General features: G+C 37.7%; 1 protein-coding gene across 1 annotated transcript; it reads right to left on the reverse strand.

Annotated features, from left to right (window-relative positions):
• Positions 1–7,690: 7,690 nt before the first annotated feature.
• Positions 7,691–11,058, reverse strand: LOC148033392 (membrane protein PM19L-like). Its single transcript, XM_087681300.1, has 4 exons — positions 10,765–11,058; positions 10,180–10,390; positions 8,045–8,090; positions 7,691–7,909 (listed from the first exon to the last, which is right to left on the reverse strand). Exons 1-4 carry the CDS (start codon positions 10,889–10,891, stop codon positions 7,832–7,834), a joined length of 462 nt encoding a protein of 153 aa, XP_087537426.1. The 5' UTR covers positions 10,892–11,058; the 3' UTR covers positions 7,691–7,831.
• Between the last annotated feature and the right edge of the window lie 1,461 nt (positions 11,059–12,519).

Genomic DNA, 12,519 nt, shown 5'->3' on the forward strand with positions numbered 1-12,519 from the left:
CCTTAGAGGGAGCTTGTATTTCATGCTAATTGTGGATGATTACAACAAGATGACATGGGCTTATTTCTTGAAGCTGAAGTTGAAGGCTTTCTCCAACTTCATGGGTTGGTTTCTCTTTGAGGAGAATTGATTGAGCAAAAAATTGAACACTTTACAATCAGATAAGAATAGAGAATTTGTTTCTAATGAGCTTTCTTGTTTTTGTGCAGGATTGTGGTATCCACTAGGAGTTTGCCAACAAAAACACACATCCTATTTTTGGAGATCTCGATGAACCAATGTGATGACTGTCTCTCTGGAGCCTATGCCTCTTAAGGATTCTTCTTCCGGATGAGCAGCTTAGTTCTTAGCCCCATTGGCCTCACCAATTCAGACCTAGTAGTCAGTGGACCTTCCAGAAACCCCAACAAATGGCGAGTGATGAGGAGAGATTCGGCCTCCTCATCGTTGGGCACGTGACACTCTTCATGATGCAGGGATTGAGGGGATCCTTGAGGAGTGGTTGTAGGATGGTTTATGACATTCTCGAAGAACCATACACACCACACCGAGCTTGTATACACTAATTATTGTTTGATGACTCGTGCCATGCAGGATCAGGAGCCCATCTCCATGGATGAGGCTTTATAATGTGATCATTGGGCGGGGAGCAATGAGCAGGAGCTGGAGTCGTTTGAGAGGAATGGCACTTGGTGCCTTGTGCTGAGATTGTGCCTAAGCCTTATCATAAGAAAATCATTAGAGTCAAATGGGCCTTCAAGACCAAGTATTGCTATGATGGCATGTTGAACAAGCACAAGGTCTGCCTTGTTGTTGCTAAAGGTTTTGCACAGTGCCCAAGCATTGATTTTCATGATACTTTTTCCACTACAGCTTAGATGGCTACTGTTTGTGCTGTTCTTGCCTTGACTAGCCATAGGAGTTGGCCAATCTATTAGCTGGATGTGAAGTTTGTCTTCTTGAATGGGGAGTTGAAGGAGGAGATCTATGTTGAGCATCCTCTAGGCTTCAGTTCTTCTGATGGTAAGGTGTACAGGTTGAGGAAGGCTCTCTATGGCCTTAAGCAAGCTCCTCGTGCTTGGAATGAGAAGATTGATTTGTTCCTCTAAGAGACATTGGGGTATTGGTGTTCTACAATTGACCCCCAAATTTATGTTCACACCTCAAGTGGAGGTCATGTGTTGTTTGTCCTTTATGTGGATGACTTGATTGTGACAGATAATGATGCCTAGATGGTCGAGTAGAAGAAGGCAACACTTTATGAGAAGTTTGAGATGATGGATATGGGATTTCTTCATTTGTTACTAGGTCATGAGATCTATCAGACTTTGAGGGGGATCTTTATTTCCTAGTAGTGGTATGTGATGGAGCTCTTGACTACATGTGAGATGGAGAGATGGAAGTTTGTTACAACTCCTATGGACATGACTTGGAATGCTACAGCTCATTCCAATTCTCCTTTGGTGGATGCTACCCATTATAGGTAGTTGGTTGGCTCCTTGATCTAGCTTCTCAATACTCATGTTGACTTATATTATGCTATAGGTGTGTTGGCCGGGTTTATGAGTGAATGTAAGATGGTGCATTGGTAGGCTGCTCAGAGGATTTTGTGGTTTCTACGAGGAATCCCTAATCTTGGGATCTATTATTTAGCAGGTATAGGTGATGTAGACTTGGTCGTTATCGGATGGAGTGATTCAAATTGGGTTGGTGATGTGGGTCATTAGAGGTCCATGACAGGTTATTGCTTTACCTTGGATGTTGATGCTATTTCCTAGAGTGGCAAGAAGCAACTCATGGTTGTGCTATCTTCTTTAATTGAGGTGGAGTATCGGGTGGCGTCTTGTACTACATATGAGATAGTGTGGCTTTACAGGCTCTTGGAGGAGCTTGGCTGCTCACAGAAAGGTCCTACTATTCTTAAGTGTGACAATGAGAGTTGCATTGCCTGAAACCCCGTGTTCCATGCTCGGATGAAGCACAATGATATCCAGTACCATTTCATTTGCAAGAAGATTGTGGATGAGACTATTACCCTGGTCTACTGCAAGATAGAGGACAATCTTGTCGACTTGTTTATGAAGGCATTTTCTTAGCCTTTACTTTGACAGTAGTCCAGATCTCTTAGCCTTTTTCCCTATCTAGGATCTAAGAGGGGGTGTTAGAGAGATTGGCATTTCTTGGATAGGCAATTTCATTTTTGAGCAGTTTTCTATAGTCGCAGCCGTAGGGCCTAACCATATAGATGATGTCAACAGGTGGCAGGCAATGCAGGTGCCACATGGCATAGTAGGTGCAGTCGATCAAGTGCATGTGTAGTTAGTCTGCTAGGTAGTCGGTTGCATTTAATGCACTCGACCCACATTATTTATGGCATTTTTTGTGGGCTATTTATTTGGCCTAGCCTTGACACACTTTGATAATTTTGATCTTAGGTTTCCATATTGTTGATTGTGGAGATTGCCCTTGAGGTTCATTGAGTGTGAGATCTTTGAGGTGGAGACATACATAAACATACAATTTGCAGCCATGTACATATCTGCATCCTTATACAACATTATTCACTGCAGATTTTTTGCATTCCACTGTCTCTTTCTCTCTCTCTCTCTCTCTCTCTCTCTCTCTCTCTCTTCTCTCTCTATTCACTCTGTCTTGGTCACATGCTTTCATACTGCTTCACTTTGATAAGTACTTGCACACCCATATAGTGCAAGTGGTACGTACCCATCACTGTCACTTCATTCTATATTCTTTCAGTGAGATTTGAATAAGGGAAGGTCGATTACACATTGTGACTATTGGAGTTTCCACATCCCATGTCTCTTGCTCTTGCTCTCTTTTTTTTTCACCATAGCTCTTACTTTCACTCGTATGCTTTCACTTAGGGCTTCTCCTTTCAAGGTTGTCTTCCACCCTTGGGCTTCCATGCCCAAATGATATAGCTAGTGTCTTCCAAATGCTATGGATAATTTTTTTTCTCACTAATATTTGTTTCAAAAATTCCTATAAACCTCCACATCACTTGCATTCTTTCTCTTTGAAATTGATGCCCAATATTGTATCTTAACTCTCAAGTAGTTTGCTGACTCTTTGTTTTGATCAATACCCGTTGCTATCACTCCTAGCCATACTAGTCTACATTGCAAGGTTATACAAGGACAAAGTCACCCATTGCCACATTGACTGTTGTGGGTCCTCAGTAGGTTTGTTGCGCATTGGACCACAATAGTTCCCTTTATTTTCATCAATTCCTCCTCCTTGAATGTCTTTGGTTTGAAGATTTGGAGTCATAACATGTGTAAACCCTAGTCAGTATTATAGTTCTCCATTGAAAGTTTAAGTTGAAGTTAGATAGTCCTTAGAGTTCTCCATCAATGAGTAGATATGACGTTAGACTAATGTAAATATACATTTTAATTGAATAATCATAAGAGAGATCTCAATGTAATGTATAATTCCTCAAAGTAATATCTAATAGAATTTTATTTTATCTGATAAAAAAATATGTCAAAAGAGGGGAGAGTGGTAATACCCCTCAAATCGAACAAGAAGTTCCACCTAGTGGAGAAATTGAGTGCCATGATAGTGATGCTAGATTTAATGAAGAAGAGGTGGGGGAGGTGGAACATAATGGTGAACTTGTTGCACAAGCATCTCCAAAACCTTCAATTGATTTAAGAAGAGAGACGAAGAACATGCCTCTAAAGAGAGTTGGTGGAGAGGGTATTGAGAACAAGTAAAAAGGTAGTGAAGAGCTTCAACAACAAACTTGTGCGACCAAAAAGATACAAGAAGAAATTGGCACATGGACAAAAAAAGCTGCATATGAGACAATAAAAGAAGATGAAATAGCTCAAGGAGAAGGGAGTAAGTGGTGGAAGGCTCTAAGGAAAATGATGGTACATCTTTTTCAAATATAATCCGTTTTTTCAATATCATCCCTTTTTTATATGATTTTGTTTGCCAAATACAAAAATACTAAGTAAGATTTGTGTTTGTAGCTGTAGCTCCTATTGAGAATCAAGGGTTGAGTGTGCAAAGATTAGATCAATGTGTTGAAGAGTTATGTTGAGACACAGAAAAAAGTAGGCCTTTAGGAAGCTTATATTCTTATGAGAGAGATAGAGATAGACTAGTTTTTCAACCATCACCACTTAATTAGAGAAATGAAATCAAATTTAGGAGACATTATTATAGTTGTATATGGGAGAATGAGAAGAAAATTAATTGTGATACTTTTGCTAATGTGAATTTGTATTAGTATATAAAAAATTTTGGGAATATTTACAAGTATGCCTAAAGCCATAAACCCTTTAAACCTTTCCAAGTAGCTTAAAGGCTACTTTGCAAAACTGATACTTCTTTTTTAATACACTAAAATTAGCCAAACAATCAAACTTATGATGCTTTTAGATGTTTAATGATTGTGCATTTGGGGAAGTGGAACCTAAGGTTTGAACTCACACACCCATACAAACCACTAGCCTATGACCCCATAACTTGTGATACTTTTAATTGCGAAAATTTTTAAGAATATAAAAATTAAAGTATTATCACTCTTGTATATCATATGCACAAAATATTCCTCATGCAATCATCATGAAGAAACATGCACTTATTCTCGATCTTAATGGAGTTTTACTTAGGAAAGAAGATAAGAGGCATCCATGCACAGATTATGCTCAAATTGACATTAGTTGCACCAAATTTGTGGTTCACCCATGGTATTTTGAATTTTTGGATGAAATTTGTTAGCACTTTTGTGTTAGCATTTGGTCAACCGTGCTACATAAGAATGTTTTCGCTTATGTGAAATACATGCACATAAATAGTATCCTTTCTTCATGGTGTGGGGACAGGAAGATTCCTACATTCATAACCCTCGAAAAGTATATAGCCTAATGGAAGAATGGTAATGGTTTACCTCCTAGTTTCTATGAGAAGAGCTTAATGACAATTTAGATGAAGTGGAAAGCTCATATTGTGTGTCTTCACACTTAGCAGTGTATGGTAATAAGTTGTATTATGTTCAAGCAAGAGAGGGAGGAAAAAAAAAGATTCAATAAGCAAGGATCCACCAATGTTAGCATCCATGTTTGGTGTGCCACTACTATCTATAGAATAATGTCTAAGCCTATTGAAATTGATCCACAAAACAAAGAAGTTGTGTGATCAACATGCTATTGTCTATGCTACTTGCTTGAAATATGATGGTGGTCATTTCATAAGTGGAGTTGTAGAGCAAAAAGCATACATATCAAAGCTACAAAAGGCTTATTTGAGCTTGTGGGTAGGACAATGTCTAGTTTTAGCAAAAAATGGATAATAATATGATCCAATTCCATTATAATATAGAGTATTTATTGTTGTAGCTCAAGGAAAACCATAATTGAGGGCTAAACATGCATCTTGAATCTTCATGGGATCTTTACAAATATCAATAACTTATGCATCTATAGAATTTTCGAGCCAATTTGTAATGAGAAGAAGGACATATAGTTGTTTTTGGCAAAAACAATGTGCAGTGATCTTGCTCAATCACTTACACAGAGCAGGACTTGGTGTTGTTAATGATACTCATTTTAATTGCTATCTTGGTGTTTCTAAACACCACACACTTTTGAGATCCCCTCAATTCCTACATTCTTAGTGAAACCCCTCAAGGTTTTGGAGGTTTTGATATGTCTCCAATATTACAAAGGAGCACTAGTCATCTAAAGTTGTTTTTCCATATCAAACGACAATATTATAGAGCTAGATTAAAGTTGAAGGCCATGTTCTAATGGTGCCACGATTTTACCTCTCTCTCTCTCTCTCTCTACATACATACATACATACATACATACATACATACATACATACATACATACATACATACATACATACATACATACATACATACATACATACATACATACATACATACATACATACATACATACATACATACATACATACATACATACATACATACATACATACATACATACATACATACATACATACATACATACATACATACATACATACATCATGTGTGTGTGCGCGTGCGCGCGCATGTGTGCGTGACCATGCCCATAAGTCTTATATTCATAGAGTTTGTATGGCATAACATTTGATAGATCAAATTAAACAAAAATAATATTATTTCACGTTCATTAAAAAAAGGGACTTAAATGATTTCCAATATTTTTCTAAAAATGGCTTACACTATCTAAGATTACATTATTGAATGGTGATAGATAAATGAGAAAGTGTATGCACAATAGCCTTATGATTTTATTCAAAGGGGACAAGAAAACAATGTGTGTAGGTTACAGAACACATTGAATGGCTTGAAGCAAGTTCCTTGTGCTTAATATGAGAAAAGAAAGGTTTACTTGGAAGCACATGGTTTTAACAATAGTCTTGAGAGTACCCTCTATGTGAAGAGGATGATGCATTATTTATGGTTCTTATGCCTTGATGACTTGTTGCTCAATAGGCCAATGAGAGATATTGCAAAGTTTAAGGCTAAATTGAACTAATCCTGTGAGATGTCAAACTTTGGCTTCTTACACCATTATGCCATCATCACCTAGACATTCAATTCCTGTAGTGCGATGATGAGGGTACTACTGCTTTGTTACACACAAGTATGTTGAGGCATTGTTGGATAGTTTCTAACTAGAGGACTCTGGACCTATTGTTAACACATATCGAGACATGCTTATACCTTAGCATTCGTGATACCAGGGATTATCTTGATACTTCTCTTTATTAGCATGTTTCGAGATGCCTCATAATGCATGCATTACTATGTGAAATAGTATCACAAATGAGTAGATTTATGCATTATTCAATGGTCAAGAATTTGCAAACAAATAAGAGTATGTTTCACAACTTTAGTAGGACCATGAACCTTGGGTTCTTTTAATCTAAGGGGGGATAGTTGCCACCAACTTGCATGATTTTTTCCAATTTAGATTAGGTGGGAGAAGTTTGGAGCTTTTCACAAGCTTTGGGCTTGCTTCCCTTTATCAATTAATTGTACTTCCATAGATCTAGATAATTCCTACATGTAATGCCAACTCATTTTTCACCTCATGACTTTGGAGAAATTAATTACCATAGTTTGGTAAGATGTGTGTGAAATGCTTGGGAATGTTAGGGCATTTTTTGTATCTTTAAGAGGTTTTTCCTTTTGTGCATATATATAGCCCAACTAAAGCTATTTTGTCTTTGTACTTAGCACACATAGTGATACCCATATTCTTGGTTTTAAATGTTTGGGTACATCTATGTAACCTTAATTCTGAATCCAACACAGTGATTGGTATGCTTCATTGAAGATCAACTTCATAGGGATAAGCATGTTTTAGTTACTAATAAGCAAAGAACTTTGTAGTTGTTCACAAGATACCTATTCAACATTCTACATGCAGACAACCAAGTCTTCAATAATTTTTATGCATAAGAAATTAATCCATTCTATTGAGTTCAAGACAAGTATATCATGGAAATATGTCCCTTTTTGGGATTACAATTTAAATTGGATACAAATATTTGATGAGAGAGAGAGAGAGAGAGAGAGAGAGAGAGAGAGAGAGAGAGAGAGAGAGAGAGAGAGAGAGAGAGAGAGAGAGAGAGAGAGAGAGAGAGAGAGAGAGAGAGAGAGAGAGAGAGAGAGAGAGAGAGAGAGAGAGAGAGCTTCACATGTCCATGGTAGCATGTCACCATGTTAAGGGATAAATTAAAAAATCAAATGTTTTGTTGCAAGGGGCATGTATAAGAATGAATATAATCTTGTGAAGGCTATAATTCTTGAAATCCATTTGTTGGCCATTTCAAGTTAGAAGTTTGCATGTAGAATCATCAAGTAGAGCCCATGTGTGAAAGTGAGAATGATGACGAAAGCCTCCATAAATTTCTACATCACAAAGAATTCACTTAGAAAGGAAAGGGCCTCACAACAAAAAAGAAAGCAAATATTGTATTTAGTAGAGATGAACTTTCAAAAGGCTTGAAATTCAATGTGCAAAGTTGAAAATTATCTTATGCTCACCAATGTTGTGCCTGTGTGGCCAATGTCTATCTCTTTGCATGCCAACCTACAACACATTGCATTGTTTCTTCTCCATAAGTACGATATATGAAAAACAAGATGGAAATATGTGGATCACACTTATACATGATATAGAGGTATTCATACAGGTATAGATGCATCACACTTACACATGATATAGAGGCATTCATATAGGTATAGATGCATCCAAAGTTATTGTAAAAAATTTTAGTGCATCAATATATTTAAAACATTAATGACTAGGCACTTATATTCTAATTTTTAATGTATAATAAATATTTTATGTTGGAAGACACTAACTTAGATACTATTAGCATATATATATATTTTTCAAAATCTTATATTTCCTCTATTCATATAAATATAGATTTTTAAATTTTATACCTTTCTTAGCCTATTTTTAAACACAAACGTGCATGTACTCACACATAAGTTACTTGCATGCATGCATACATAACTTATTTGCATGGATACACAGACACACATATAGATACATGCAATTGAACCAACCAAAGCTACACCATAGTATTATCTTTCAATGTGACTCACATAAAAGAACAGCAAGCTGGGATGTAAAAAGAGTGACTATTGTCCAAAAGAAAGGAATCTCATGCAGTATATTACAAAAGCAACCTTGCATCATAACATTAGATATCTGAATAGTCCCTTATGTTTAGGTGCTCTATGTCAAATCTCTCTCTCTCTCTCTCTCTCTCTCTCTCTCTCTCTCTCTCTCTCTCTCTCTCTCTCTCTCAAATATGTAATCTACCTATAAGGGTTGGGTTGCACATCCTAAGTGATCATGCTTGTACCTAGGTAAATGCTATCCAACTTGTCATGAAAAGGAAAATCTATGAAAGAGAGGTACACATGCTTCTTGGTTACTATAATTGGTCCTATAGTTCTAAGCTATTCTCATTTATGCTCTCTCCAAAGCAACTACAATGGTTGGATCTTGATATTGGAGAGATGTGAAAAGGTTAACATGATATCTTCAAAAGTATTTAGGCTTAGAGTTTCCTACCCTTGAACCATTTGACAAAAGGATATGTAATCTAAAAGTGTAAAGTACACACAAATACATATATAAATAAATATACACAATAATATACAAAGCATTGTGTAATACACACTATTACACATGCATACTAATATAATGTAAACTATTTAACAAAGCAAGCACTTGCATACATATATACATGGATAGAGTTATACTTTTAAGGTGCTTGCACGTTGGATAAAGAATAAAGTACACATATATACATGGATATAGTTATACTTTTAAGGTGTTTGCAAGTTGGATAATAAATAAAGTACACATATAAACACATCCATATAGTGTAATCTAGAGAGAGAGAGAGAGAGAGAGAGAGAGAGAGAGAGAGAGAGAGAGAGAGAGAGAGAGAGAGAGAGAGAGAGAGAGAGAGAGGTTTTAACATGGTTATAGGGGCTTCTCATGGACCCTTTTCAAAACAAAATAGCCATAGTTCCCTCATGTAGGTGATGGAAGGGATGTTCAAGGTTAGATGGATCTTCAATATAGCTTGTAAACATCGTCTATATGTATTGGTTGATTGGTCTAAGGTTGTGAAAGGCTTGGACATTTGCAAATTTTACCAAGAAAATTCACAAAAAGGAGTGATACTTTTGGATCCATCCTTTTTTGTTATCATCTTGTGCCCCATGGAAAGGGTTTGTGGGAAGCCCCTCTTAGAAGAATTCCAAGACCTTTTAAATGAAGGTTGGTGGGCTGAAATTGAAAAGTTGAGATGCACAATGATTTGTTCCATTGAGGATGAGAAACTCAAGGTTTGAGCTTGGGCACTCACGATACTCAACCCACATTCAAACTACTACTAGGTTACGTAATGTGTGTGTGTGTATATATATCTCTCTATACATATACTAGGCGCTCCGTGCCTAGACTTGCCCGCCGGTGGGCGCGATTTTCGCGGTGAGGGCGGGTGCTGGACGCGTGACACCCGCCCCCGCGTTTCTTTGTGGGGAGGTTGGGGGCCTCCCCTTAACTAATAGTTTATATATATATATATATATATATAGAGAGAGAGAGAGAGAGAGAGAGAGAGAGAGAGGGGGGGGGGGGGGAGCGTTACCCGAAAGCGAGGAGCAAGAGCAACCAAGCTATGAAGGCGGAGGAGACGCTGGCCGCATGATGGGCGTGCGACGCTTCGGAGTAGGTGGTGGAGGAGGATGACGTCATGAGCCTGGCCAGGTGGACCCCAGCAAAGATGGACGCCATCCCCACCGCCCCAGCTATCAGCGTAAACACCGTGAAGTTGCCCGTCGCCGGATTCCCATAAATAGCTGCCAATCAATACATACATACATACATACATACCCATACAACAATCATCGCCATTACCATCATCAAATATCTAGCAGGCAATCAAAATGACTTGGCAACGAGGATGTCGATCAGACGCCATGCACGTATACGATAATAATAATAATAATAATAATCTAAATGACAGGATGGTCGGTCACACATGCAATTACGGTAAGTGAGAAGAAGTTTTAGACACGATGTATTCAGAGGCAAGCGTATATAGACCCAGTCACTCTGAAATAAGGATATGATGAGATGCGACGATCAATTATATACGCAGTCACTCTGAAATAAGGGTATGATGAGATGCGACGATCAATATGTGAAGAAGAAGAAGAAGAAGGTTACTTACTGATGCCATCCATCGTGCTATCCAGAGCCCATCCTGCAATCCCAAGCACAATCGCATACAGCGCAAAGTTGAGCAGAAGAAGAGGGGGTATCAGTGCCCTATCCAGGAACCCAGAATATCGAGCCATCTTCTCTCCCTTTAATTAATATACAAACAGATATGATCAAACCAAAGGCTCGCGGATTTGTTTATGGATTGTCGGAGCTTATTGTGATCTGCCTCGCCACCTAGAGTCGCCTGTGCAGGCCGCAGCTATATTGCATCTTGGGGGAGGTGGGCTCTTTATCTGCCTGACGCCTCGAGAGAGGTGGCGTTTGTTGAGTATGATCTTGGAAAAGCTGCTGAGGCATCTCTCTCTACCTTTCATCGTACTTTGCTTCCCAATTCATCATTGCTCTGTCCAAGGAGTCCTCCTTGGCATGATTGAGCCTCCTCCTTTAGAACCTTGTCCCCATCGGAAGCGACAGGGTTCTGGAAAATTTTTTTGAGGAAGAGGAAGTAAATCCTCTTCATCATCATCTAAGAAGGAAATATCCCCCATTGAGATGATATTTTATACATATATTTAACAAATATAACTATATATTTTTGAGAAATTTGAAGAGGATTTATTTCCTTTTTCCAAAGAATTGAGAAGGATTTTTGTCAATGTGAACAAGTTCTAGGTTGAAGCGAACCCGTCTTTTCCCGAGCCCTGGGAAGCGATATTGCCACAAGCGTGCTATATGTTTACATCTTGGGTTGCTAGAAGATTCTCATCATGTTTTACATACTTTATCTCACATATCTAAGGAGAGCGATGGGTACAAACCAACCCTAGGGAAAGCCAAAAGCATAAGACTATCTAGAATGCAACATGCTAGAGTGCGCTCAGTGCTTGAAATGTTGTCACATTTCCACAAATTGCATATCGTTGAAAGCTTGTCATGATTTTACATTCTTTATATGACATATCTCTTGAGAATGATAGGCATAAGGGAATCCAAAAGCGTAATTATCAGACTATGTCGGAGCATGGGAGGAGGTTTTACATGTCCTGAAAGCTCCATGGCCATTAACCAACATAGTAAGGCTTCATGGCCTATTTTATTCCAATAGTAAACTCTTTCTATAATGTCCTTTGAATACCTTGAATATTGAGTCATAATAGATGTTGATGTTGCATCAACTTGGTTTAATGCTTTTCTTCAAAGTTAGCTAAATAAAATTTTGAAGTTGTTAGTAAAACATACTGGCCAACATCTTGCTTCAATTTCGAAGCGGTGTTGCTTCCTTTTCCTCCATGTGCTAAACAAAAAAAGTATTTTGTATGTTTTGTAGCTTTACTTGGATGTAAATCAACTTAACAACTATGCTCTTTCCAAGTATTATTTCAAAAGAACAACTTATCCTAGGCTTCATTTGCACACATTGTAGTTGTATTTAATATTAGGGAGACTGATACTACTTGAGAAAATATTTCACAAGCCCAAAAAGATGTAGTGTACCATCACTTATGAAAAGAAACAAACTTGTATAATTACGTTTTCTAATTTAATGCATGATCTTTTAGAGGCTACATGAGATTGGAATTCGGTTTTTTTTTAAACACATCCTTTTATCATTTCAGATTATTTGAGCATGTGAGCTTTCATTATTACATTCTTAAAGTCCATGTTTCAAAGAATCATTACTTCTACTACAACGTAGTAGAACTTTAAGACGTTACACTCAAGGGATCATGTAATGAAGACAGCTCCTTTACTTGACTTTTTT

Source organism: Lygodium microphyllum, chromosome 7 (genome assembly GCF_053477565.2).
Source record: "Lygodium microphyllum isolate KBCC chromosome 7, Lygodium_microphyllum_v1.1.10, whole genome shotgun sequence".
NCBI classification, from domain to species: Eukaryota; Viridiplantae; Streptophyta; class Polypodiopsida; order Schizaeales; family Lygodiaceae; genus Lygodium; species Lygodium microphyllum.

Coding starts and splice junctions, on each gene's coding strand:
- LOC148033392 (XM_087681300.1), bottom strand. CDS start 10,891: ATGGCTCGATATTCTGGGTTCCTGGATAGGGCACTGATACCCCCTCTT. Junction 10,391..10,764: donor TAGCACGATGGATGGCATCA/GTAAGTAACCTT, acceptor ATTGATTGGCAG/CTATTTATGGGAATCCGGCG. Junction 7,910..8,044: donor GCCACACAGGCACAACATTG/GTGAGCATAAGA, acceptor TTTGTGATGTAG/AAATTTATGGAGGCTTTCGT.